The sequence below is a fragment of the Etheostoma cragini genome, chromosome 9 (assembly GCF_013103735.1).
Source record: "Etheostoma cragini isolate CJK2018 chromosome 9, CSU_Ecrag_1.0, whole genome shotgun sequence".
NCBI classification, from domain to species: domain Eukaryota; kingdom Metazoa; phylum Chordata; class Actinopteri; order Perciformes; family Percidae; genus Etheostoma; species Etheostoma cragini.
Window position 1 is genome coordinate 23,482,070 of NC_048415.1, and position 26,586 is coordinate 23,508,655.

Genomic DNA, 26,586 nt, shown 5'->3' on the forward strand with positions numbered 1-26,586 from the left:
ATGTTGCGAGTTGTATGTTTTGTATTTTGTAAAAAAAAAAAAGGTATACATAAAAACACTTTTATGATTTATGTTGTTTCCCAACCATTTTGGTCTGTGGTCCCCCTACAGCCCTGTCAGATGAACTCACGTACGCCTTCATTGGTTCCCAAAGTGCTCCAAATACAAAACACTATTACATAAAAGGGAATATTGTCCCCAAAAAATGTATACAATTTAACCATTAATGTTAAGGTTGGTTTGGTCGGCAATCCTACCACAAGCCTTCTAGGCTATTTTAGAATGAGGCTGAATATTTGACCAAATATCCACTCATGTTTCTTTTAGATAACTATTTACACTATTAATCCAGCACTTGTTACTTATTTGAACTTTTAGCTATTTATTTCTCCCGTTTATTCATGACTTTTACCTGTTAAACTTTGCTTGCTAACTACTTTTCTCTTACATAACGGTAACAGTAGTGTTCAGGTGTTACAGTTGTCTTCATGTTAATATGTGGAATTATTCTTCCAATCAAATCACAATTTTAAAGTTTTAAATTACAGAATAGTAGTTGTCCACAATCTTTCCAGGTACCCCCGGTTGTCAATCACTGCTGTTGTGTTATGGAAATGACGTTTATCTACGCTGTAAGAACCACAGATACAATTTTATTCACCTCTACTGTCACGGCGTGGCAGCAGACAAGTTAAAGAGAGAGATCTCAAAACCTCCGCTGATAAAACTCAAACTAAATGCACGGCTGGCGACCCTTTTAAGATAGCCACTGAACAGCAGCAGAAATGTTCAAATGCAATTGTCTCATGTCTGATGATGCTATACCAGACGCTGATACTGCCCCCCTTTCACATCTGGAGACAAGGAGGAAGCCCCTGTCTTTCTCTGATGTGATAAAACAGATGAAACAGCAACAATCTAATGTTCTGCAGGCATTTCCTTAAAAGATGGCAAACAGAAAACATCAGATAGTTGCTACGACAGCCATCCATGTGTCAGCTTTTCCATCACACAGTGCCACCCTGAAGGAAGTCGTAATTATTTCTTTAGCTTGAGGTGTGAAACCACTTCGCGGGTATTCACACCAGTTTCCTTCTATCAATGCAAACTGAATCTGTATCTCAGCTTCACCATTAAAGTCAGTGCAAACAACAGGCAATACTTCTCCAAAATGTTATTGTTCACGCCATCTTACAACACTTCCTGAGTGCTCAGTGGTGCATAGTACTCACCAAAAAGTCTTCTATAAACACAGTACCATCTTCAACCCAACAGCATGTTGCTGAAACAATAACAGTGAAGGGTATTTTAGCCTTCAGAGGAGCTTTAAGACGTCTACATTCTCTCAAAACTTGAATAAGTGATCAGACACAGATGCAGTGGGAGATGGAAACCACCTATTCAGTTTCAGTGGCTTGATAAAGAACACAGAATACAGTAGGTCACCTAAAGTGTGTTCTTCTAAATTATCTTTACAGCATCACTGAAGAAAAAAAACACACCACTATACCAAAATGTGAATAGATGTGGTTTGGCCTGCAGTATTACCACATATCATCATCCTCCCTCATTCTTTCCTTCCTTCCTTCCTTCCTTTCTGTCCTCAGAGCACTGATAAGGGTCTACTACAAACAGTGTAACAACAAATAAAGTCATCATGTCATTACAGGACCACACTTTCCAAGGTTGGTCTGTTTGAAAGTCGACACAGCAGTTACCACAATTTAATCTAATGGGACAATATATTCTTGTTCAAAAATATGACATATGAGATTACTAAAAAGGTATTTCCCCACATGAGGAACGAATTTTCAATTGTTAAAAAAAGGCTGACTGAACTGGTATTTACAATGACTGGCTGGGCAGCGAATGCAACATCAGGAGGGTGTGGAATACAGTCTGGTTCCTGAACACAGCTGTCCTATTTCAGTAGGCCAATTCCCAAAGGAACAACCAGAAGGATGGAGGAGAATAAAGAGATAATTAACTTGTTGACAGTTAGCTCAATTGTTGGTGTATAATTTGGACTTTTTTAACAGCAACTATCTTACTGCGACTATCACCCCTGAAGGACACATTAACGCTCCACTTCAACTCACAAGCAGTGACAAGTTCTTCTAAAATTAAGTTTAGCGTGAGAAAATCTTTCTTAATCGTAAGCTTTTTATACGAACACGTCCTGGAAGTCCTGCCTCCAACATGTAACTGTGGCAATGGCCATGTCCATGCCGTGCCGCGGCCTGAGATTAGTCACAGCTCGGGCCTGCGAGCCAGGAAAACGGCTCGGCTCGGCTTTGCTTTGCAACAAGCTGTTAACACCCTCGAATAACTCTGAAGTCCATTTGAAATAAGTTTTTAACGCACAGCTCTAACAAAGGCTAAACCCGAAGCTATGCCGCTAACATGTTTCCACCGTGGGTTAGTTAACATTTCTGGAAGCACACACTCTGAAACCAACTTCGCGAGCAGTCATTTCTACTCACCCGGAGTTGTTGGTTAGCAAGGAATACTAGTGCGGTTAGGAGTCAGACTAGATAGCCATTTAACCGGAATGTTGATCCACCCGGCGACTGAGAAAGTCCAGGTATGGAAGTCCTCTATCCGAGTTTTATTTTTCTCTCGTCGGCCAGAGGAATCTTTCCTCGGTCGGTGTTATCATGGGCGGGGGAGGGAAGCCGAGCAGGGAGTTCCTGTCCCTCAAACAGGGAAACTCAACAGGAAACTCTGCTCCGAGCTGCGGTGCTAGCCTCATCCACTAGGGCAGGGGCGGAAGGTAGAGTCAAAGGAATGTGTGGGTACAGGAGCGACCTGCCCGAGGTGTGGACTGGGATTAGTGACGCAACACGCTCCCCGCGCTACAGCGCTGGGCACGGAGTTGACTTCCTTTAAAAAAACATTGAATTAACAATAAAAATATTAAGTATTATATATATATATATACATTCAAAATAGCAGTTGTTTTTTGTCCACACTGCAAGGTATAGCTGCTAATGTAATTGTAGGTTATAATACGAAAGTTGGGTTAGACACTTTCTTTGGTGTCGTTGAGCAAAATTTCCATAATAATATTCTATAAGTGGTCAGAGAGAGAACTAGACTTCTGCATCTCTTGGCTGTTTTCAGGCTTTAGAAATCTAGCCCATGATGGGAGACTTCGGCTAATCACAGGTCATTACGCTGAGTGTCCCATTGGTTGCTCTGCGCATGCGGAAAAAGTCGCACTCAACTTCCAATGCTGGCATTTCTAACTTCTACTAGTGATCGTTAGGTCTTTATTAGTGGTAGGTAGATTCTATGGTCACTAAAAGTATTTTTCATATACGGATGCAATGTCTATTGGGCTTACCAAGTTTCCACTAAGTATTATTTAGTTTCATAGCAAATGTATAGCACAACAACTACACAGTTTTAATGGAACCAACTGAAACAATGCCAAGACATATCCTTTTTTATAGCCTTTAAATCACTACTTCAGAGCTATCTGGCAGTGGTGGCTGCTACAGTCATGCATGATGAATCATAAACAGAGGGCCTTATTCATTGTTAATGATCACAATTTGATCATTGGCTTGAAATAACTGAGGTCAATACTGCTGTAATTTAGTTTCCATTACCTACTGTACCTCACAAAGCAGTACTTTCAAATGACCATAATTATGCAATGTGCATCTTTAATTATAGATAATGCAAATCAAGTGCAATATCTTTCTAAAAACATTGTTTTTCTCACCCACATTGTCGTGACATTCTCATGACCTTTAACATACCTATTCAGTTAGCATACATTTTTTCCTTACTAGGACTGTCTTGTATGGAAATCAACTGCAGTATCTTGGGATATCATTTATAAACCAAGAGCTAAATATCTGAGCATTAAAGAATACCAAACTGTGTAAACCATAAATTAGCTGATTAGTGTCCATACCGTTAAAGAAATCTTATGGTAAAGCAATGTTACTCTATGTTGAATTACAACATGGCATAAACCTACATCTTTGTTCAAGATTTATTGTGCTTCATATATACACATTATTAACAAATTAACATAACAGCTCATAAAAGACACCTTTATACAAAAAGTTACACTTTTGTAATGTATGTTCACAAGTAGCTTGTTTGACTCGGGTCCTTAAAAGACACAGATAATCCTCCAACATCTCAGAGTCCGAGTCCATCTCCAGCACTCGGAGCAGACAATGACATCATATGTTGCACATCATCGTGAACAATGACAGCAGTCAGAGAACAGACAGCAACGAGTCCACCGCATCAGAACAGACAGCATGGACAGCATGGTTCCTCAGCACTGCTCAAAGCCTGCCATCAGGGAGAGGGCGAGAGACTCCACTGTACCAGGAGGAAAAGCAGCAACAGAAACCCGTTATTACTTCATGGTAAATATCCCTATCTGTGCGTAAAGAACTAGCAGATAATCAATATACAATGTTAGTTTATTGGTAAACCGAGACCTGGATCGTTGTTTTACTCACAATGAGGGAAGGAGCCCCGACACACAGCCTTGTTGAGTATCGTCACAAGGAACATGTGACAGTTCTTGAAATCGGATTCCATTTTATCAATGGACTCGATCCTGAACGTAAAAGATAAACACAATTTTTAGACACAACCAGGGCTGTCAATAATGATACAGCAGCACAGATTTTGGATTTGGTGATTGGTACTTCAGAGACAACAAATAACACATTATTAGTATGTGGCCATCTTGTAATCTCTAAACAATTTCACAACAATCATAATACAGTCTAGAGTTTAAATTAAAAGCTCTTACTTCCAGGCTCCAAATCCAGCTTGCCACCGGTCAGAGAAGATGAGGACTAGATTGAGAACCTTCATTATTGCCTCTTTCACAAAACTGACCTTTGAAAACAACATTGGACAACAGTCAAGTGTCATAAATTCATGTAGAAAGCTAGCCCAGCCCAGCTGCCTCACTCTGAACAGGACAGGGGAATAACTGCAGTTAAACCTATTTCCTGTGCGTGCGGTTTACCTTCTCCCTCAGGAGGCAGCGGTCGTGAATGGTTGCCAAATATCTGTAATGGATCTTGATCAGCTGGTCCAGGTCCTTTGCTTCCTGTACTTGGTGCTGAAACTCCAGTCCCGTGCTGTGCAGAATCTGTGGAGATACAAGGCAGACGCATTTAAGGCTGTATGCAAATTATTACATTTCAACCTGAAGTACCATACTAGTGTTTTTAATCAAACTGTGTACTATCCTGCTGTCACTGAATGCAACACCAATATGACTTTTCAAAATAGTCTCTATTCTTTTACTTGCAGCATTCCACACCTGCACAATGATTTGCATTAAAAACTTGTCAGTTAGAAATAAATAAAGTTATAAATAAGGTTGTCAAAGTAACTCAAGAATAACCTGTCAACTCCTTTTAACGGTACTCATTTTTTTGGATGTAGGATTAACGCATGAGCTTGGGCAGTAATGAAGAAAGAAAAAGTTCTTTTAAATGGCAAGTTCAATTTCAAAGCCCCTCCAGATTATTCTCTGGAAGAATAAAAGGTATTTGCATGTACCATAGGTGTGAATCCAGTGACCACCGGAGTACGTTTAATCTCACATCCCACTTCAGCATTAAAAAAAAAATATATATATATATATAAAAATATACCTTTTAAAGTAGCCTACATTTAGAACAGATTAAAAAAATGTGTGGTTCAGTTGTGAATAATCGCAAGTTAACAATAGACAATCATGCGATTAATCGCAATTAAATGTTTTAATCGATTGGCAGCCCTAGTTACATTTGTAAATAATGGGAGAAAACAGTTGAAACCACATGGCCCTTCAACAGCAGTGCTATACTGGTCATTTAAAATTGTATTCTTTGGATTTGAAAAATACTGACATGCTCAACAATATGTGATAAGCCTTTTTCCATGGAAGCCATTTTAACATTTTACAGAAGGAAAACGCACGTGTAAATAATAAAATGAATGATGACCAAATTCATTTAGTTGCTTTGGTTGGTTTGGTGGTTCTGGTATAGTGGATCATTAATTGGTTTTAGTGACACCTGTGGTGTTCCTCCTGTGAATAGATGAAATGTCTGCTGTCAAACGGTGTGCTCCGGGACTCGTCTCACCCTGGTCATGATGTAGTTGTGAAGGCTGTTGACAAAGTGCATCAGTTTGACCCGGAGCAGGCACATTCTGTGAATCTGCTGATTTATAGGTTCTTTGACCTTTACTTCCTCAGCCAGTGCTCCCTCCAGTTTCTTAGTGATGGCTGTGAAATCTACCAGGAGCAAACACATTGCACATATTAGAATTGACACTGAAAATATATTGGGTGATGCTCGGTAGCCTGAAGATATTTACACATAACCAAGTTGTTTTCATGCATATCTCAACTAATGGAGCTCTATTTTTGGAGAATGTAGGATTTTAAAGTGCCACAAGCATAACTCATACCACTGAACGGAAGTGTGTCCAAACTGTATTTGGCCCATTTGATCTGCAGCAGGAGGAGAAACACTTGATTGTAGATCTTCTGACACTCCGAGCTGATGACAATGTCAACCGGCCAGGGAACCTGTGGAGAGTAAAATAAGTAGCCTAAATGGAAAAAAAAAAAAAAGCATGGACAAAATGTGAGCAAATACATTTACGTTGCTTACCTTGTAACCCAGGGTAAGCACTTCCAGATTATTCACAGGATGTTTTTTCCTGGCAGGGTCGATAGTCTCCAAGAAGACTGACAACCTATAAAATATGAAATGGTACTAGAAATTTGACTTATAAATTATAAATAAGAAGTGATCCTCCGAATTGTCCTAACACACCTTCAATCTAATTTTTTGTGATAGATAAATAAATCTGAGAAAAGAATTTCCCCCACAGGCTATAAAATGCACAAACCCTCTTCCTCCCCAAGAACTGGAAATGCAGTTACCTCATAAGTATATAATTAACTCCCCTGTTGATAAATTTTACAATTTAAATTTCACTATTTTATATTTGTTATTTATATTGTCATTTAAAGAGCTGCTAAATTGTGTTTAATTATTGTAAACAATGACAATAAATATTTAATTCATCTATTCTAAATCCATGTAGTACCTCCCGCTGTCCTCTGGGTAGCGCTGTCCCACTGCCTCCTGCAGCTGAACGTTGAGAAAAGACGGCTGCTGCCAGCTCTCCTTCTCCTGCACCTTGTCAAAGATTGCTGTGTAAAAGTCATACATGGAGTCTCCGGCTTCCAACAGGAAGTAGTTCCTCATTGCTTGAAGGTATTCCAGCAGCCTGTGGAGACAGCAAGGAACTCAAATGCTCTACATGCAGTAAAAAAAAGAAAGTCCTCCGTCATATAACCCCATGAGTGATGCTTACTTGTAGTCTTTTTTCAGTGTCTTCATGAGGTTCCCGCAGCACTCGATGTACCTCCTCTCGATGTGGGGGTAGAGGCAGGAGCGCAGGGTGAGCTCAAACGTTTGGCAGGTGACAGCCTGAGATGAGCGGTCCACGATGAAATCGCCTCCGGAGAAACGCTCGTGGAAGTCAGTCTGCTCCAAGTACAGCCTGAGGGGGAAACACAGACCGGAGCTACTTAAGATTTTCTAACTCTTTGGATTTACCAACGCAAGTGTGGGACAAAAAAAATACACGTAATCCCTTTGTACCATTTGTGAGATTATAAAACCAGAAGTTGCAACAACAAAAAAGGCATTATATAATGATGGCTAAATTGAGGCCCAAAGCTTTGTTCTTGAAAGGATGACAGCTGTGGATTATAAGTGTTTTTTGTTTTCACATTCTAGCATTTTTTTTTTTTGCTTCATTGGTTATTCCTGAGTGGAACAAAAGTCAGTCAAGCAGTCTGAGGAGTTCTTTGTACAGTGAGTGTAGTGGTACCTGCTAACCTGGCAAAGTTGATGGCCAACAAGGGATCATGGACGTCTTCGATCTCCAGGGTCTGTGCAATGATGGCCTGCATCTTTATGAGGCTCCTCCTGGTGGCCTGCTGTTCCGTTACTGTGTCTGTGGGCGACTCCTCACGACTACAAAGGCGTGCTTGCACTGAATCCAGAAACAGAGTGTATAAACTCTTCCTCTCTGCATCTGAAATGCAAAATTAATAAAACTCTTAACCATTATTTTCACTGTCCAGTAATCCATTGAATATCTTCTTGATTATTTGATTAGTTGTTTGGTCTATTAAATGTCAGAAAATAGTGAAAAATGTGGTTCGTTGTTTCCTAAAGCCCAAAATGATGTCCTCCAATGTCTTGTTTTGTCCACAACTCAAAGATATTCAGGTTACTGTCACGGAGGAGTGAAGAGAAACTAGCAACTATCACATTGAAGAAGCTGGAATCAAAGAAGTGTTTACTTTTTTATCATAACTAGCTATTAATTTATTAGTTGACAACTTATAAATTAATCTTTTCAGATCTAGACACTGCTCTGTTTAGTTTAAAAAAAAAAAAATTGAAACAAATTGAAAATTTGAAACCTAAACTAGATAGGGTGCCCAGCTACAGAACAGCAAACACTGACCTCTGGAGGATTTCTCCGACTGTTCAGTCTCCTTGCAGTCCAGATTTCTGAGCAGCTGCATGGACTTCCCGGCCATGATGATCTGCTTGAGCACGGGCTTGAGGAAGGACACCATGGTGAGCTGCTTGTTGCTGGAGCCCTGGTCGCCTCCGGAGCTCCCACTGGCTGCATCGTTCAGCTTCTCCTCGTTCTCCACCGTCTCCGACACACTGTACAGCGTGTACGTGGCGTACCAGAAGTCCCTGTGGTTCACTGGGACGTCCTTGTTCCTAAACGGGACAAAAAGAGAAAAAACTCAGCCCATTGTATGTCCCTATCATACCCTTTTTCCACAAAAGTTTGCATGTGCAGTATATTCAGGTTTTGTAAACACTGGTAAACCTGCTAAAAATAGCCAAAAGATTCCGTTCCTATTGCCAGTAGACAAGTATGCCTGCCTTTGATTTTTTTCTGGTGCATTATGTTCGATGTCACTAATTCCGAAAAAAACAAGGTGTTGTTATTGTTCCTGCTACCACTTTCAGATAGAGCGCACAAAACTGCAAACTCTACTGTACATTTAAAAACTCTCCTCTGCTCAGACCAATCGCTTCGCATTCACCATCACTCACTCACACCCATACATACCCCCAGTCACACAACACACACACCTTCTTTCAAACTGTGCCGACTATAGCGATGATTCAGCGCTGTTCGGGCAGAGACGGATGGAATTTGTGGCCGAGATGACGGAAGTAGCCGACGCAAATCACAGCATTGAATTAAAAAAGGGCCGAAAATGTGTGTACATTAGCCTAAATTTGCATACTGTATCTACCCGTCCTTTTCCATCACTGCTATTAGTGGCTGGAGCCTGGAAATTACTGTGCCTACTGCAGTCATTTGTCCCGGGAGTGAATGCCAATTGAAACCTTTCCCATTGCAAAATGTATTAAGGTTCTTGTTCAACCATCTCCGCTACATACCTCTGGATGATGAACTCTTTGGCAGGGTCAAACAGGTGGCCGTGAACAATCCATTCATCCACAATCTCCAGATATGGTCTGACTGTCTCCGTCCACAGAGAAAATAACAAGGCCACCTAGAAGGGGAAAATGACACACAGCAAAGATCAAACATGCAGATGGTTTCCTTGATTTGTTGAATTCACTGAGCTTCATAATCAAACTCACCGCTTGCTCTGATGCTTCCCCGACGCTGTCGTACTCTATGATAGCTTTGTACAGGGTGTTGAGCAAGTGAGAGGCCCGCACCACATTCGGGGTCTCAGGGGGGACTTCGGCAACTCCGGTGCAGAAAACTTTGTGCAGCACTTTAATCTGTGCCAAGTGAGGATTGAGTTGCTCCAGAACAGCAGACAGGGTCACCGTCTCATCTGCAAAAGATGATCACATCACTGACATAAGAAATGAACCCCTCATGAATTAAATGGCATAAACTAGGGGTGGGGACAAATGTTCAATACAGCAATACTGCACAGAGAGCAGCAGGCGATCATTTGGAATGATTGTAATATTGTACAAGAGCTACCCAAACATTTCAACCCTCCCTAAAACACACTTGCCATTGCATATGATCTTTCTCTCAATTGTGGTGAGCTCCTCTTTGAAGCTGGTAAAGTACTTGTTGAGTGCCCACACAAAAGCCTGGTAGGTCCTGAAGGGAGGCTCGGAGCCCTTCTTGGAGCTGTAGGAGGAACCAGAGCCTGGTGGGCACGGCTCCGAGCTGTACCCCGTCACCTCATCGATGAACCTCTGCAGCCTGAACACCGCCTGCCCGTACACAGCAATATGCTCCAGTACAGAGCGCAGACAGTTCTGCAGCACACAAAGAGAAGAGACTGTGTTACTACAGCGGGAAATAGACACATTCATTTAGATATATTACAAATCATTTTCAGATTTTTTAACTTACACTGGTCAGATGAGTTACCACCACGTTATTCCTTACGGACACTTTTCCATCATGGTGTTGGAATATGAAGTGTTTCTTCACCCCAGAGAGAAGCCTGCAACATAACACTCACACAGCTTAATTTTATGATAAAACAAACAAGATAAGTGTAACTACTGTTTTTCCAACCCTATGTTCCTCTATGGTTTTGTGTCTAAGTGACTGATGGGAACAACAATCTCTGACATTAAACGAGATCACTGTAGTCTGCAGCGGAGAAACAAGCTACAATATGAGCTACAATACAAGCTACAATTGCCCTATTACAATATAATAGGGCAATTGTCCAGCTTGTATGTACATCCACTAAAGTGCTCGTTTATCACTCATAGACTCAGATTAATATTCTAAGTGTCCGCCAACATAATGGAAAGGATTTCTAAGGAGGTCGACCTTTCTGTTAAAGAGTAAGATCCTTTTTTAACATAAAAAACATTTCAGACCTCAGAAATGTTTATGGGTAAACAGAATAATAATCTAAAATAATAATAACCTAAGTCTGTCAGTGGCAAAATACAGCACTTTTAGTGGAACAAATTGACGATGCACATTTGCCCCATGGGGTTACATTGCAGCCCGGTCACAGCGCTCACACTTAACACGGGACCAATTTGAAAGAGTGTTGTTCCTACCAGTCACTTACACACAAAAACATAAGAAAATAGGGTCCAGGTTGGAAAAAAAAAGAGTAGTTATCATTTAATGTGAGCCTGTCAATGAATAGAAAGTGTTCTCTTAAATCCAACAAGGACTCAGTTGTTTGGGGATTTACACAATAATATAAAAAGGTACAAGTTGTGAGAAAGTAGGAGATAGATTTCTTTGTAAGTTTGTACAATGAACGCGGTCACACACACCATGACATCATTACATCTTACCACAATGTCTCCCGTATGATTTGGGTCTCTGTGACAAAGGCCTTTTCTTCCGGCAGATACAATGGATCAGTGTTATACAAGTGCTGATCCCTGAGAAGAGAGACGCTGATGATTAACATTTCTAATCACGCAAAAAATACAACAAAAACACTATCCCAAGTGCAGTATCATGCTACAGTGTGTTTCAGACCACTTAGTTATCTTAAGATCGTCAAACCTGAAAATCTGATTGCATTTTTGCTACAACTATGACACAAATACATATTTTTTGTGACTGGTATGGCTGGGAAATACTGGATATTTGTGCCATTTTTGAAAACCCACACCTAGCATTTAAACCAAATGTTTCATTATAAGAGTAAAATTGTAATGCAATGCAAAGCAATGGGAGGGGGGGGGAGCGTAAAGTCATGTGAATTAAGTCTTCTTCTGTTTTAAATAAACATAATATGATCAGAATAAAGCCACAATTTAACATGACCAAAGTCATATTAGGAATGAAACTGTTATATTATGTTATTACAGAAAAAAGGCAAAACATTTCAGATGAAACAATAATCTTCTGCAGAGATAAAGTAGTAATAGTAAATGTTATACATTTACATATAAGGGGGTCGGGCAATGCTAAAAATGCACATGCAATCTTATCTATTCAATTTCATGATGGCATACAACTTTGTTATATTCTTCAAATGTAACAATATTTTTCAAGAAATATTATGGCTTTATTTTTTAAATCATAGTAAATTTGGCCAAAATACTTGCCGTAGTTTTAAAAAGCTTATATTGATATGAGGCCTAAACACTGCTGTAAGTCCTATACAACGGTTTACTTACCACACATTGAGCAAGTTGGAGTGTAAATGCAAGCTGTGAGGAAAGCGAGGAGCATGAGCCACCCAGTACGGGGTCACTACATGCTGTTCAAGCCAGGCCCTGGCGTCAGGCTCACCCACTGGAGAAACACAAACACAGAGACTTGTTTTCATATTCAAAACGGGCTTCAATGTGGATTATATTATGGTTATAAAAATCATGCGTCATCTGTCTCACCTTTCCATGTAACTGGAACTGTCTTGTTGTTGTTGTCCTGGTCTTCCAGGGGCGTTCTGTCCAACTGGATCCCAGAGTCTTCCCTGCTGATTGGCTGCTGGCTGTCTTCCTCTTCACTCTCTTCCTCAGACCACTCCTAAATAAAAACAGGCAAGACTGATTTAGATAGAAATCCATCTGAATAAGACGGGGAACTGCTTTATTACTTCACTAAAGCTTTACAGCTAAAAGACCCCAAGGGTGCAATACAACAGGGTTCCCTTTCCACACATTAGAGCCATGAAATATCAAGAAAAAAATCCAAGGCACTAATTATTTGAAAACAGCTAAAAGGCCTTAATAACATCTGGCAAATTCTAACCAGAATAAAGACTAGAAACACTAATTGCTGGAAGCCAAAATGCATTTAGGTGATGTTTTTCATTTTATTCTAGTTAGAATTTACCAGATGTAATAAAGGCACTTTACTAGGCCTGCATGATGTAGATTCTCACTGAATGCATCAAAACTATGAACTATGAACACATGTGGAATTATATACTTAACAAAAAAGTGTGAAATATCTGAAAACATGTCTTATATTGTTTGTATGTATATATATATATATATATATATATATATATATATATATATATATATATATATATATATATATATATATATAAAATATGTAAAATTTCACGAGCCAACTGCATAGTTTACATCAAATGCTGACTAAAGTAAATATGTAAAAGGTAATCCACAGAAGATTACTGTAACAATATGGGAACACTGCACCCTTCATTTCCATAAAGGGTGAGTTTTATTATGATTTACTCACAGGGGTATCTGGATATGGTCCAATGTCTATGTCCTCACCCTCCATCAGATATTTGGCCCAGTCAAAGTTGTCCACTTCTTCTGCAGACACAAGGTACAGTGTAAATGATGAATTTGGACTACAAGCATTTAAAAGAATTTAAAAGTTAAAATTAGTGAAACTAAGCATCTGTGAGATATCAACTCACCGGCCTCCTTCACCCTGGGTCTCTCAGTAAAGTTTGTGTTTGACGGGGACCCCGATAATAAGAGCAGCAGTGACAGGACACTGTAGTGAACATCACTCTGCAAAAACAACATATAGAAAACTGACCTGTATCTAATTTTTCATATATATTGTCAGGAGGCTGTGGCTTTTGGCCTGAGAAAGCATGGCCGAGGAGAAAATGTATTTATTGGGGATTTGTCTTGAGGGCAGTGTTGTATTATAGAGCCTCACTCCACTAATGAGTTCATTTTCGGTCAGCCTATGTCTGCGAGACTGCGCCATACCTTTGTTCCATCTGTATTAGGTAAAGGTGTGTTCAGGAACTCTTCAGTCAGCCTCGTCCAGCTTTCTGCTTTACTCACGTCTGAGTGGACCATGAGCTTTTCATAGATTCTGAAAAACACAACAGACAGTGTAGTGTGAAAGACCTGTAGTGTCATATAAGGAAGAGCGAAAAAACATGACCTTTCGAATGGCAATGTCATGTGTTAATTTAACAACTATATTGCATTGTATTTATGCATAATAAAACTGCTATGCGTCTGTAAAAGACAGTAGACGGAGCAAGAGCAACTAGCACCCCAGACTCACTCACCCACTTATACTGCGTTGGACTTTATGGCTGTCCACGTCCAAGAAACGGTGAAACCTGTCAAGAAACAAGACTATTACTAGCATCACTGCTTGTGGCTAACGTTTGGTTACATGTCAGCAGCTGACAAGCTAGCTCCAGTCCTGTCAATTGATAGGTCACCTGAAATTAGTCCAGGCAAATTTCAGTGCCAGCTGATAGTTCTGGTCATCCTCATCCTCGACCCCGCTGATACATCTTATTAACGCTTTCGTTTCTCTCTCTGTCTCCTTTTCGAAGGTGCTCCAGTGTGCCATGTTGATGTTGACAGTGGTGCTGCAGCTAGCTTGACGTTACAAGCTTGTAGCTAGCAAAACTAGCTTTCGGTCAGTCCTGCTACTGGCCTGGTGGCCTGGTGACTCTGCAAGCTAAAGGGCTAGCACGAAAGATAACATGTTAGATAGTGCCATTTATTTCAAAGGCACGACAACGTTAGCTATGTTTCCACTGGTTCCTTCAATTTCACAACCGCGCGGCGTTTGCCTCCAACAACAAACGAGGATGAATACGCATGCGCAATATCAACATAAATTTAAACATGGGATTTGTTTAAATTTTTAATGTAAAAGTTTGTTTAAAACTGTCAACTTGTGCGGAGAAAACGTTCAATGACTAGTGATAAGAACACACAACCGACTAAATGCAACATTCAAAGGGAGCACTCATTTATCACTATCTCCCACAATTCATTGTACGTTACTCCATTAAGTTGCAGTACGTAGCATCCGTTGGAACCTCTTTTTTTTAAGGCTCTTTAATGTTTCCCCAATTTAACAGTTCTCCTCCCACGGAACGTTACATTGATGCTTTTTGGTCCGTTTTCACAAAGGGATAAGTAGGCTACAAACTACACACGTGTTGTAACGCTTTTACTATTACTTTTATCGTGTAACGGTATTTCACTGCGTACGTGTGAACAGGAAAGCGAAATAATCTGGTTGTTTTGTTTTAAATGGGGCGGGGCTAACCCCCCCAACACACACACACACATTTATCTTCTCACACACAACTCCACTGTAACACTCGACCGCGGGGCTCGTAAACCTCCGTGACCACCGTTGAGATAAGCCGCTAGCCGGCCCTCACCAGGCGATAGGAAATGAAGAGGAGGCTACATAAGAAATACTTGGTTTTAATCCTGGTATATTCAGGTTTACTTCTCCTAATCCCGTACGTGTTAGATTACAGAGATAAATCCGAGCAAAACGATAAACATGGACTGCCCCAGCAACAGCCCAGATGCCCAGACTTGGATAACACAGCGTTGCTGTGGGATAACGGTTACAAAGTTAACGCTAGCGAAGCGACGGTGCACGCAGTCAACCGGAGCCAATCTCGGACAAACATCTACTTGCATGCCACCTGGAGGACTGGCTCTTCGTTTCTGGGGGAGTTGTTCAACCAGCACCCCGATGTTTTCTACCTATACGAGCCAATGTGGCACATATGGCAGGCTCTGTATCCGGGGGACGCGGGCAGTCTGCAGGGCGCAGTGCGGGACATGATGAACGCTCTGTACCGCTGCGATTTCTCCGTCCTCAAACTTTACGCCGGCTCGCAAAACATCACCACTTCGTTCATATTCGGCTGGAAAATGAACAAAGTGATATGCTCGGAGCCGCTGTGCGATGCGCACAAGCGACACGAAATCGGGCTGGTGAAAGAGGACCAGTGCGCAAAGTGCCAAAGGCGGGACATTAGGGAGCTGGAGAAGGAGTGTAAGAAGTACCCGGTGATGGTGATTAAAGGAGTCCGCGTTTTGGACCTGAGCACGCTGATTCCTTTGATGAGAGACCCAGGGTTAAACCTCCAGATCATTCAGCTCTTCAGGGACCCGAGGGCCGTGCACAACTCCCGCTTAAAGTCCAAACTGGCTCTGGTGAAGGAGAGCATCCAGGTGCTGAGGAGCAAGAAGCAGAACGACAAGTACAAGCGGCTGCTCGTGCCGAACAACAGGGTGAACCGGGCCGAGAGTTACGTCTCCAGCGCCATGGAGCTCATCTGTGACAACTGGCTCAGTGACATGATGATGGTGATGAACTCGCCCCCCTGGGTGTGGAGGAACTACCTCCGCATCCGCTACGAAGACCTGGTCCTGAACCCCTTGGAGGAGCTCCAGAGGCTGCTCCACTTCTCCAACCTGTCCACCTTCCCTGCTCTGGAGAAGTTTGCGCTGAACATGACGCACGGCCAGGGCTATTCCTCGGACAAGCCGTTCCGGATTTCATCCAGGGATGCAAAAGAGGCAATATATGCTTGGAGGGAGCGGCTCAGCGTTCTGCAGATCAACCAGGTGGAGGCCTACTGCAGCGAAGTCATGAGGCAGCTGGGCTACGAGAAGAGCAACACGGACAGAACAACATGAGGAAGTCTTGGGCAATCCACTGGTTAAGGTGAGATCTCACTAAAAGCAAAGGGGGGTTTGATCAACAGAAATGGAGGTTGAAAATCAACAGAGTTGGTTGAAGAGGGCCCTTGGTGCATACACATCCTGTTTGGGGACCTATGTCACTCAGTAGGCTACAGGATGTTTGTGGTTAAACATAATTAACACATAACCACCCTTTAGGTTCCAGGTCTGCTGCTGTACTCTGTGGTTGATCCTTGACCTCTCACCCTCTGCTGACTGAGGCGAGTAGAGTACAGAGACCAGTGGCGACAGAAGTATTTATATCCTTTACTTAGCTGAGTAAAAGTAGGTAAAAATACTTTGTTACAAGTAAAATGCCTGCATTGGATATGTAAAAAGTATGTATGTACCATTAGGAAACTTAATACTAAACTAAATACTTAAAGTATTAAAAGTAAAAGTACTCAATGCAGAAAGAGCCTAGAAACTGGAGACGATCCAAAAAGTTCCTTCAATTAACTACAGAAAGTGTTAAATGGTCGAATCGCTTCAACTGGACATGTAGGTCTGAATTTTGGTGAGTAGTTTAATTTATAATAAACACTGTATTTTATAAACTACATGCATTTAATGTGCAAACGTAATGTGTAAAGTAACTAAAGGTGTCAGATAAATGGAGTGGAGTAAAAAGTAGAAGTTTCTCTCTGAAATGTAGCAGAGTAGAAGTAGAAACTCTGAATGAAAAGACAAGTAAAGTACAAGGAGTTAAAGGTTGTACTTAAGTACAGTACTAGAGTAAATGTACTTAGTTACATTCCACTGCTGACAGAGTATGCATCCCATTTTTATTCATTAGACACTGCAGGCAGCAACATAGTTAGAACTGACGCATTTAAAGTCCTCCTATTGTTACTTCACGTGGAGGTTGGATCCTCACTGTGCACAGTTTGACGCTCAGGTACTCTCTGTTCACTTCCAGCTGTTGAAGGAGAAACATTTTCTCTGAAAGACTTGTGCATACAATACATACATGCATGGTTTTGTGACCACACAACGAGTGAGGAAGCCATTCCTGGTGCAACATGCAACTTACACAAGTGTCAAAGTAGAAACTTGAAGCCTGCAGTGCACATATACTGCAAGTAAAAAAAAATAGCAAGGTAAATTAAAATTAAACTTCTTTTTTTGTTGAAAAACCATAACAGGCACATTATTTTTATGTCTTAAAAAGTGTCTTAATGGGGGCTTTTTATTTAATTTGATTGAATGTGATTTTACAGCATAGTCTTGAACACACCACCTGTTGATTGTGAGGATCAATAGCCGCTTTCCAACCGAAGGGATTTTGGCAGTTCCTAGAACATAACCCTTTTTTTCTCATGTTCCTGCTGGACCACGTTGGGGATTATTAAGTTCCTCTGACCTCTTCCAGCTCCTACTTCAGGACACGGTCTTTTCCATTTTTCCGAATAGTAAGCTAGTCAAGCACCCACAGCACGCCATCTGTAAAAGCCATGCCGTCTGTGCTAGCCGAACATCCCTGAATGACTTGAGTATGTGAATTACTACGAGAATGGATGGAATGCTGATCTCTGTTAAGTGGAGTGATGCGGAGGTGCAGGTGGTGCTGACAATGTACCCCACCGAGGTGGTGCAGGCGCTGCTGGCCATGTACCCCACTGAGAAGGTGCAGGCGCTGCTGGCCATGTACCCCACTGAGAAGTTGTAGGTGCTGCTGGCCATGTACCCCACTGAGAAGTTGTAGGTGCTGCTGGCCATGTACCCCACTGAGCAGGTGCTGCGGTTCACGTACCCCACTGAGAAGGTGTAGGTGCTGCTGGCCATGTACCCCACTGAGAAGGTGCTGCTGTCCACGTACCCCACTGAGAAGGTGTAGGTGCTGCTGGCCATGTACCCCACCGAGGAGATGCAGAGGGACCTTAAAGGATCCACAAGAAACATTAAAATCTTCAGTGAGCTAGCGCAAATGGGGGTTGGATGTGGAACTAAAGTCAAGTAAGGACGCTATAAAGACAGTTGCCGTGCTTGCGTCCCTCCCTAAACCTGAATCAGAAAACTCAGCAACTGTGACTGAAAGAAGTAGCAGCAGCTCTGCACCTGTCACTCCCACAGCGACCCTGCTAGCAACCGCCGACCAGGCAGCTATTTTTGACTTACTTTAATTCATTGATGTGTTTTCTACCCTTGTATTCTGTGGCTCAGTGGTTGATCTTGTAGTAGGCCTATTGTGTACCATTGTCGTAGCTTTGGGCCTATGTCCTGTGTTACCTGTGCCTAGTTTGGCCCTGTCTTGGGTTTTGGATTTCATTCTGGTTTTAGTTATCCACTTGTGGAGCGTTGTGATGGATGCAGTGTGGTGTGTGGTGGTTGACTTTGGCTGAAAATGTCACTCTCGAAACTTTGTCAGAAACCCTAACTCAAAATATGTTCCCTCGGCCATGGAGGCTGCTGTCCTCATAGTTCTGCTTTAGATGACCTGATAACTGTGTTGTAGAGACAATGCTGGACTCTGCCCTTGTGTTGTAGATATCAGCTCTTCTAGACACTCATTACCTATTAATGTGTCACTATAGTGCTGGTGCTTTTTTTAATAGGAAACTTTTTGGGTCCTAGTAGATAATGGGTCACCTGTTAGATTTAACACAGTGTGCCATATGAAACACAAGTGACCCCATTGTAATGGATTTTTTTTTTAGTCATCTGAGCGAGACAGTTGCAGAAATGTTTCTCCCTCCTTAATGAGCGACTGATGCTGTTTAATAGAGGCCTCATTGTTTTCTCCCTGGCAATGCCGCGTCCTCTCATGGATAGCCGGGGGGCTGGCAGCGGCTCGCTGGGCCTCAGACTCTGCTGCTGTTAAGAAGGGGATCATTGTATCCGGCTGTCCACGACGGGCCAGAGCTCCCAGGGTTCCCAGCAGCCTGTCACCACCAGCTCTCACAAGCAGGTGGGCTGCCTGCAAGCTGCTAGCATGGAGCAGCGGGTTGCCCCTTGTGCCACCTCCTCCACCCAGACTGGAGATCTCCAACAGGGGGTCCTCGGAGTCACTGCAAAGTCAGAGCAAACTTTATCGTCCACAAGAGGAAAATACATTGAGAACCAGTTCCAACTTTCTGATTTTTTTATTTTTTTAAATTATGATTCCAACGTAATTGTTTCTTTATTGGAAAATTTGGTTTTGAATCCGATCATCGGTACCTAATTTAACATGCGCAAGTTTTGGTTTCCGTAGCAATCCGGTGCTTGTTGTGTTGCAGTCATGGAGCACAGTAAGCGGCGCTCTAAAGTATGCCTTAAAAAGCCCGGTAAAACTGTGTATCACCATTAATTCTTCATAAAATATTAAAAAGCATGTGACCCCTTTCAACTCCCCCCTCAAAGAATCGGAATGAGACGAGAACCGTAAACCATCTGTCCTCGGCTTAAAAAACGTTGACGACCCCTGCTGTAGAGCTACTGACGGAGGTCACGGACATTATCAATCCTGTTGAGTGTTTGTGGTCCTTAACCGCTGTTTGTGTGTCAGCGTGCAGTTTTATAATAACTTCAACGTTTTATTTTAATCCTCAGCTGACATTTTTTTGTTTTTTACTGTTCCAGGGGCCCGGTATTCAACACTGGGGGAACAAGGTGGAACAGCAAACAAGCAGCTGGAATGTGGACTACAGGGAGCTCCGAAGCATGGCTCTTGGGTTTGTTTTCCTTCAGCCGAGGCGGGTCGATGAACTGGAGAAAGTCCAAGTGAAGAAAAGCAGCCAATCACAGACAGTTGAATTTTGAAACGGGGAGAAGGCAGCTTATTTTTATTTTATTTTATTTTTTTACAGTGTTACATGTTTAACACCAGCAGGATGTATGCATATAGAGAGGACGTGGGAGATGAAATAAACAAGAAGAGAGAGGTGAGGCTGGTTAGTTACACCGGCCAGCCTCTATCCTTCTGTCCTTTTTGGTAGCACTAATCCCTCCTCAAATCCCATGCAGGCAAGTGCCATAAAAAGCCTGAGACTGGTCTTGGGAGAGGATCCAGGGTGGCAGCGTTGGGTTTGCTCTCACCTTCGCTGCTTATCCGTCCAGCCTAAGACTTAACCGCAGTTGGCTCACTTACAATGCCAATGTCTTTGAAATCTTTGAAAGAAGAAACTACAGTATTTTCTGGATAAGAGGCCTAACTGAGAAACTATTGTTCCACCCCCGGCCCCTCAGGAATCCAGACAGCTGCAGCGCCCCTCTGACAAAACACTCACATGGGTGTGAAATGTTTTGAAGTCCACGAACGTGTCTTGGAGAACTGCCTCTGTCCTCCGCCGATTAACTTTATTTTGTCGTTGTTGCAGGTTTTCACAAACGCAACAGATGGTACTGGTTCACATTGTGTGTCATTGTCATTGTGTGGCATCCATGTGTTCAACTTTAGAAGTTGGTTCTGGAATCATTTTTTTCTGGGTGGGAATGCCTGAAGATGCTCTGTTGTCAACGAAGACATAACTTTATTATTATTTAAACTGACCTCAATAAAGAGTTGGTAAAAACTACAGAGGAAGGAAATGCGTGTGATTGCTGTCCGCTTTGATGCTGTTTGGCATGGATTTTGGATTCCTTTATAATCACATGAAAACTTATTGCCCTTCAATGTATTGGTTGAGTTATCAAACTTGCATTTGCAACTGTGTGCGTATTTTAAAATCTGAATGTTAAATACAATAGAAGCCTATGGGTGTTCTCAAAGCAGAGAAAGGGGATGTAACTTTGCTCCTTATGACCTCATAAGGGGAAGGGTCCAGATCGGTCCATCTGAGCTTTCATGTTCTCAAAGGCAGAGCAGGATACCCAGTGCTCGGTTTACACCTATCACCATTTCTAGGCACTGGGGGGCCATAGGCAGGCTGGGGGAACTCATATTAATGTCAAAAAACCGTAGCTGAAATGTTCATGCCATGAGACCTTTAAAAACTCCAGTTTTCTTTTAGGTATGTCTATGAAAATGTATTCAACTTTTATGACAATGCAGACGATGTGTAACGTAAACAGTTTAAGTAACTGCCTCTGACCAAAATGAACACAAGTGGTGGGTTGCTCGAAATTTGACAGTTTTTATTAACATGCAAACCATGGTATGGTTGAACCAGGCAGCCAGTTGCTACTAAAGACAACAGGTGCACATAGTCACATTTGAGCTACATCTCATATTTCTCAGGTACACAGAGAGCATGTAAATATAGCCAGCAAGACAACTGACAGCACAACAGTCTGGAGAAAGGAGTGCACATGAAGGTTATATAAGAGTCCCGCGAGTGTCCTCTGCTTGAGGTAAAGTGCCAAACTCTGCTTGTTTCTCTTCCTGCAGCCGCCGGTTTGGCCGTCCATGATGTTGCTGTCCATAAAGTGCTAACACGGCTCGAGGAAAAACTGTCTAGACACTTTGTCCTGCATGTGGCAACAAATGAGAATACTTTTTCTCTTTACTAAATAGATATGGAAAGGGAATCCTCAACAGACATGATCAAAAATCACAGTTCTGTCTGACTTTTGGTTCTATTGTATGGTGAAGCTGTGTCTATATCACAGACGAGATGGTAAAGCATCCGTCCGATTCAAACAGCAATGACAAAATGGCAAGTAAGGGATTCTGTCAACATCTTGGATAGAGAAAAGCTCCGCTATCACCAGACTGTGAAAGGAGATGTTAGACAGAGAGCACAGAGCCACATTACTTCTCACTTCAGCTAGAATTTAAATAGCCATTGTTAAGTGCACACAGCTTGGCAACAGCTTACATAACCAAATTCATTTCCTCTTTTGAGGTCCCCAGTGAGCCATAAAAACTTCCGTGGGCCTTCTCCCATTTTCACAATTGTGCCTTTCACTCCTACATAAATGCAGCAGCCACTGTGTGCAGTGCCGTCCAAGTACAAAACAAAGGGCGACACGTGCTGCGTGGTGAATTTAAAACAGGAAACGGTACTGATGTCTGGCGTGTTTAAAAAGGAAACGCAAAATGTGTCAGGCTCCGGAAAGATTAGAGAACAGAAAAGCCTCCCCTAGTTCTCCCAGAACGAGTTGTTGGCTGCTCCGGTGCAAGCCTTATGGGCCCAGGAAAGTCTCACAGCTAACAACCTTCTACTTACATTTGTTAGATAAATGCTAGATAGAACATCCTGAGGAAATATGACCAAATCTTTTCCCTCAATCATGCTGTGCAGGAGGAAGGGGTCACAAAAAAGGGTGAGGAAATGTAATAACTAGGTCACATAAGAGTTCCTAATGCAGCAGAAATATTTCATAGTTCACATGGAGCGATGCAAAACCTGCAAGAAAAGCAAAAGGTTCAGAGTTCTGCTGTCAAACGGCAGACAGCAGGTCACTGTCGTACGGAGGAGGATCACGGCCACGTGTGAAACATCCTGGCTGTTTGAGTTCTGAGTTGAAATCAGAATTCAGAATTCTGAGTTATTGACTTTGAACTTGGAACAGGCAGACATTTTTTCACATGTGGCCCTGATCCTCTTCCGTAACGTCCTGTATTGAGGATTTGCATGTTGAAGGAGTCTTGAAACCAGTTATCTCATTAACCACAGATGATGTCCTCGTACTGTGTAGTGGAAGCAGCGTTGCCGTGTACATGTCGTAATCAGGTACCAAAACAGAAGCTGCACGGTGGTTCACATCATGTATCGTTAAGAGCTCTAAGGAGAACAAAGGGTGTTCTCATTTATTGTCAGATAAATGGGGGGGTCAGGTTTTTCGTAATCAAAGCTTATAACACATCGTCTTTGTGCAGTGATTGCCAAAGTGTGTGTCAGCAAAGTGTTGTTGCTGCACAATAAGTTTTAAGCAATAGTTTACCATTTTGGGAAATAAGCTTATCAGCTTTCTGGCAGAGTTACAAGACTACAGCTAGCAACCTGGCTCAGCTGGAAGGTAACTAAATCCACCTTCATAGGATCATATATCCCTTACACTTTGGTTTTTGTACAGATTAAACAAGCAAATTCTACTGTAATGTGATAACTAGCTATCTTTATAAGCTCTTGTATGTGGAATTTGTTATCTTTGGACTGAAATAGGGTAGCGGTTTCAAGTCGCTGTGCTAAGCTAAGCTAACTGGCTGTAGGTTATAGCTTCAGATATGAGAACAGATATGAGAAGAGGGATTTCATTTATCATCCAACTCTCAGCCAGAAAAATATATTCCCCAAAACAATTGCTCTGACATTATCATTCACAAAAGACGTTTGAAAAGCATTGCATCATGTCCTACAAAGTCAGTCTAAGGGATTGTGTTTGCAAAATTAAAATGTGTTCTGACAGATAAAAATGTAGTCGTTTTAGAAAGGCTTTAAACAAGAATAGAACATCACAAATTAGAAATCAGCATCCATTAATAATACAGCTAAAATGAGACGCTGGATTATTACAAAGACCAATACAAAACATCCCATAAATGACCTGTGTACTGGTGAGACCAACTCATCTTAGCATTCTGTTTAAGTGCATTACATAACAGCGGTTAATACATAAGGTAAACAGCCACCATAGACGCCATTTTTAAACACTGCTGATGCAGGTAAAGGGGGAGTACTGCTCAGTGAGGTTATGTGCAATCTTTCTTTATCATTCTCTGCTGCTCAGTGTTTTGTATCAATGGCTGCTCTTCTTGTTAAGTTGTACTTGTCTGAAAGTTTGTACACTTAAGTTAAAACGTGATCTGATACTTAATGATGGAGTATAGCTTGTCAGGAAGGTGGCTAAATGCTCCAAAGTTAGCGAGGGAAAAACTGGCATGGTCATTTTCAAATAGGTCCCTTTACCCCCCATCTAAAGATATCTGAATGAAAGGGGCAGCCTCTAGCCCCCCCCCCCCCCCCCCCCCCCCCCCCCCCCCCCAGTATGAGCCATTACCTCATGTTGGCTGAGTCCTACAGCGGCCCTTTGCTGCGTGTCATCCCCCATCTCGCTCCCCCTTTTATGTTTATCCAATGTCTCTATCAAATAAAAGTGAAAAACAGGTTTGATGGGTGCCCACGAGTCTCCCCTTCATGTGTCCACTTTATGCTAAACCCATGCAGTTTGGGCAATAACCATGCGGTTTTTCTCATGCAGAATAAATGTGGTATTTTCACCTATTCTAAAATGGTGTATTTGAATATTTTTGCATACTGGAATCTGCATCTTGGAATTGCATACATTGGGTGTGACTGGAACACTGGGACTCTTGTGGACTCCATGAGAGACTGGGGTGGGGACTAACATCATCATACGTGTGTGATGAAAGAAAAAATGCTATGGTGTTCCTCAAGGTCTTTGTGTCCTAATGTGGTATTTGAGGGATTTCTGATACTTTTTAATCAATACTTTGAGTGGTACAAAATGGTTAAATTGTGCACCCACTCTGTATAAAAAATAATTATCAACTCAAATCTGCTGCAACAACTTGAGATACATAAGTGAGCCTTCATAAACTCTACTAAGCTCTTATACACTTTCACAGTTAATGAATTAATTCATATCTGGTTTATAACTAGAAATACTTGACACAGTTCTGAGCCCCATGTCAAATCAATTGTCAGGCCCCCCCCTTTCAGACGCTGTGTACCACTTCTATGTGGACTCTACTGTTGACCTGCCATTAGGCCCTAAACATCCCCTGTCCCCCAACCCTGCCCCTCTAGGAAAACAACTAATCGATTATGGAGAAAATCCTCAACGGATTTATTGATACTGAAAATACCTACTAATAAAAGGGATGCATCTGATCATTTTAAATATTTTCAAAATTAGTAGGAGATATAAAATCTTTGCAAAGCGTTCCAAATTATGATGAAGACCTGCTCTTTATTTCAGTGTTGAAAATGCTCAGAGGGAACATCGGTTTTAGGAAACCAGCATTATCTCACAAGAAACAATACAATTAGAATCGCAACCCTTCCAGTCCTCGTTCATGTTATGGTTATGAAAACCAGCCCAGCACACAGATAAAGATCCAGTTCAAAGACTTGATACACATTTGTAACAGTCACAAGATGTAATGCACTGAAAGAAGCGGTCCCGCTAGAGAGGAATAAAGCTCTGCATTGTAGCTATTTACATGCTCACATTCTCGACAGGCTGTGTAGGCTGGGGGGGGGGGGACGCGTTCACTGCCCCACTCTCTCACATGCCTCAGTCTCCTCCACACAGATGCGTTTGTGTGAAACAAAGGACATCTTCACAAACATCCCAACCACTGGTCTGTAAGCAGCTTCAGCTGAATGGTACAGATATGCCAGAGAACTCTGATCGATAAACTATTGGAGTTTGGTTAGTGTGGCCTCATTTCTGCATCTACATGTAAATGGGCTGTGATTGTGGAGGAGCCACTTAGCATTTTCTCAGCGGTGTACTCTGAAACTGATCAGATCACATGATGAGCAAGGGAGGGCTGCCAGGCCCTTTTTTCTATTCTTCTTTCCACTCCAGCTAAACATCTTCAGACTGAATCTGGCATTTGGATATTTTATGTTGTCCTCACATGTTGCATAAAAGGTGTCCCTCAAGTTTCGGAAACCATCAGTAAAATTCTCCTGACGCTCTAGAGGACACGTGTCTTCTCAAGAAGAAGAAGAAAAAAAAAACTCCAGCTCTGTAATGAGGATGAAATGCTCGTTGAGCTCTGCTCCCGGTCCTGGAGGAAAACCTCCCCCTCTTGTCTACTCCCACATCTCCTCTCGGTTTTATGTCTGAAGGACTGGACGTTCTGCCCGCAAGATGTGTTGGGGGCTGTGGGGCGAGGCGGTCTGGGGGTCAGGTCAGGAAGGTTGGCGGTGCAGGCAAAAGGAGGGCGGGGGTCAGATGTGATCCTCGATGGGGAAAACCAGGCGCGTGCCGCGGCTCAGCAGCTCCTGCTCGCGGGAGTCCAGCTCGCGCTCCAGCGCCTCCTCTGAGGTGCTGCCGCTCCTTTTGCCGTTGGCGCTCCAGCCTGAGCCTCCGGCTGCGTCGGCGCCCGTCGCCCCGTTGGCTGTGATGGCAGTGTCGCCGAAGGTGAACGTCAGGTCGCTGTCGTTACGGAGGTCAGAGTCCTGGTCCCTCAGCCGCTCGTGGTTCTGAAAACACATTCACAGATAAACATGAGGGAAGGGATGTAGATAACACACACACA

General features: G+C 42.3%; 4 protein-coding genes across 8 annotated transcripts in view; 1 reads left to right on the top strand and 3 right to left on the bottom strand.

Annotated features, from left to right (window-relative positions):
• The window catches only part of cyfip1 (cytoplasmic FMR1 interacting protein 1), a 32,760-nt gene extending 29,988 nt beyond the window's left edge, over window positions 1-2,772 (bottom strand). For both annotated transcript variants that reach the window (XM_034880770.1, XM_034880769.1), the window contains exon 1: window positions 2,484-2,772. The gene's annotated coding sequence lies outside the window, so the exon portion shown is untranslated. The remainder of the gene's footprint in view (window positions 1-2,483) is intronic.
• Window positions 2,773-3,990: 1,218 nt separating this feature from the next.
• tubgcp5 (tubulin, gamma complex associated protein 5) lies at window positions 3,991-14,850 on the bottom strand. Of its 2 annotated transcripts, XM_034880780.1 has the most exons (23): window positions 14,201-14,848; window positions 14,042-14,095; window positions 13,731-13,839; window positions 13,427-13,523; window positions 13,240-13,319; window positions 12,420-12,555; window positions 12,204-12,321; window positions 11,367-11,456; window positions 10,450-10,543; window positions 10,100-10,352; window positions 9,708-9,910; window positions 9,501-9,616; window positions 8,536-8,804; window positions 7,899-8,097; window positions 7,369-7,557; window positions 7,099-7,281; window positions 6,657-6,741; window positions 6,451-6,571; window positions 6,123-6,274; window positions 5,012-5,137; window positions 4,790-4,878; window positions 4,491-4,591; window positions 3,991-4,347 (listed from the first exon to the last, which is right to left on the bottom strand). In XM_034880780.1, the coding sequence occupies exons 1-23, from the start codon at window positions 14,332-14,334 to the stop codon at window positions 4,301-4,303; spliced, it is 3,045 nt and encodes a 1,014-aa protein (XP_034736671.1). In that variant the 5' UTR covers window positions 14,335-14,848; the 3' UTR covers window positions 3,991-4,300. The 2 variants fall into 2 exon arrangements, with proteins under 2 accessions (XP_034736671.1, XP_034736673.1); XM_034880782.1 differs by lacking the exons at window positions 3,991-4,347; window positions 4,491-4,591; window positions 4,790-4,878; window positions 5,012-5,137 and adding an exon at window positions 5,167-5,311 and having other exon boundaries at window positions 14,201-14,850.
• Window positions 14,851-14,920: 70 nt separating this feature from the next.
• On the top strand, window positions 14,921-20,584 carry chst7 (carbohydrate (N-acetylglucosamine 6-O) sulfotransferase 7). Of its 3 annotated transcripts, XR_004657808.1 has the most exons (3): window positions 14,921-16,470; window positions 20,049-20,400; window positions 20,479-20,584. XR_004657808.1 is itself a non-coding variant. In XM_034880815.1 (2 exons), the coding sequence occupies exon 1, from the start codon at window positions 15,177-15,179 to the stop codon at window positions 16,440-16,442; it is 1,266 nt and encodes a 421-aa protein (XP_034736706.1). In that variant the 5' UTR covers window positions 14,921-15,176; the 3' UTR covers window positions 16,443-16,470; window positions 20,049-20,584. The 3 variants fall into 3 exon arrangements, 1 of the variants encoding a protein (XP_034736706.1); XM_034880815.1 differs by having other exon boundaries at window positions 20,049-20,584; XR_004657809.1 differs by lacking the exon at window positions 14,921-16,470 and adding an exon at window positions 19,095-19,395 and having other exon boundaries at window positions 20,049-20,584.
• Window positions 20,585-24,731: 4,147 nt separating this feature from the next.
• The window catches only part of slc9a7 (solute carrier family 9 member 7), a 26,556-nt gene continuing 24,701 nt past the window's right edge, over window positions 24,732-26,586 (bottom strand). Inside the window, exon 16 of the mRNA XM_034880792.1 lies at window positions 24,732-26,530. Coding sequence (XP_034736683.1) covers window positions 26,276-26,530 — 255 coding nt within the window. The 3' untranslated portion in view covers window positions 24,732-26,275. The remainder of the gene's footprint in view (window positions 26,531-26,586) is intronic.

Bases quoted from the DNA above. Each gene is read 5' to 3' on its own strand.
- tubgcp5 (XM_034880780.1), bottom strand. From the start codon at position 14,334: ATGGCACACTGGAGCACCTTCGAAAAGGAGACAGAGAGAGAAACGAAA. The intron at 13,524-13,730 runs GTATGGCGCAGT...TTGTTTTTGCAG, and splicing joins CTAATACAGATGGAACAAAG to AGTGATGTTCACTACAGTGT. The intron at 13,320-13,426 runs GTGAGTTGATAT...TTGTGTCTGCAG, and splicing joins ACCCAGGGTGAAGGAGGCCG to AAGAAGTGGACAACTTTGAC.
- chst7 (XM_034880815.1), top strand. From the start codon at position 15,177: ATGAAGAGGAGGCTACATAAGAAATACTTGGTTTTAATCCTGGTATAT.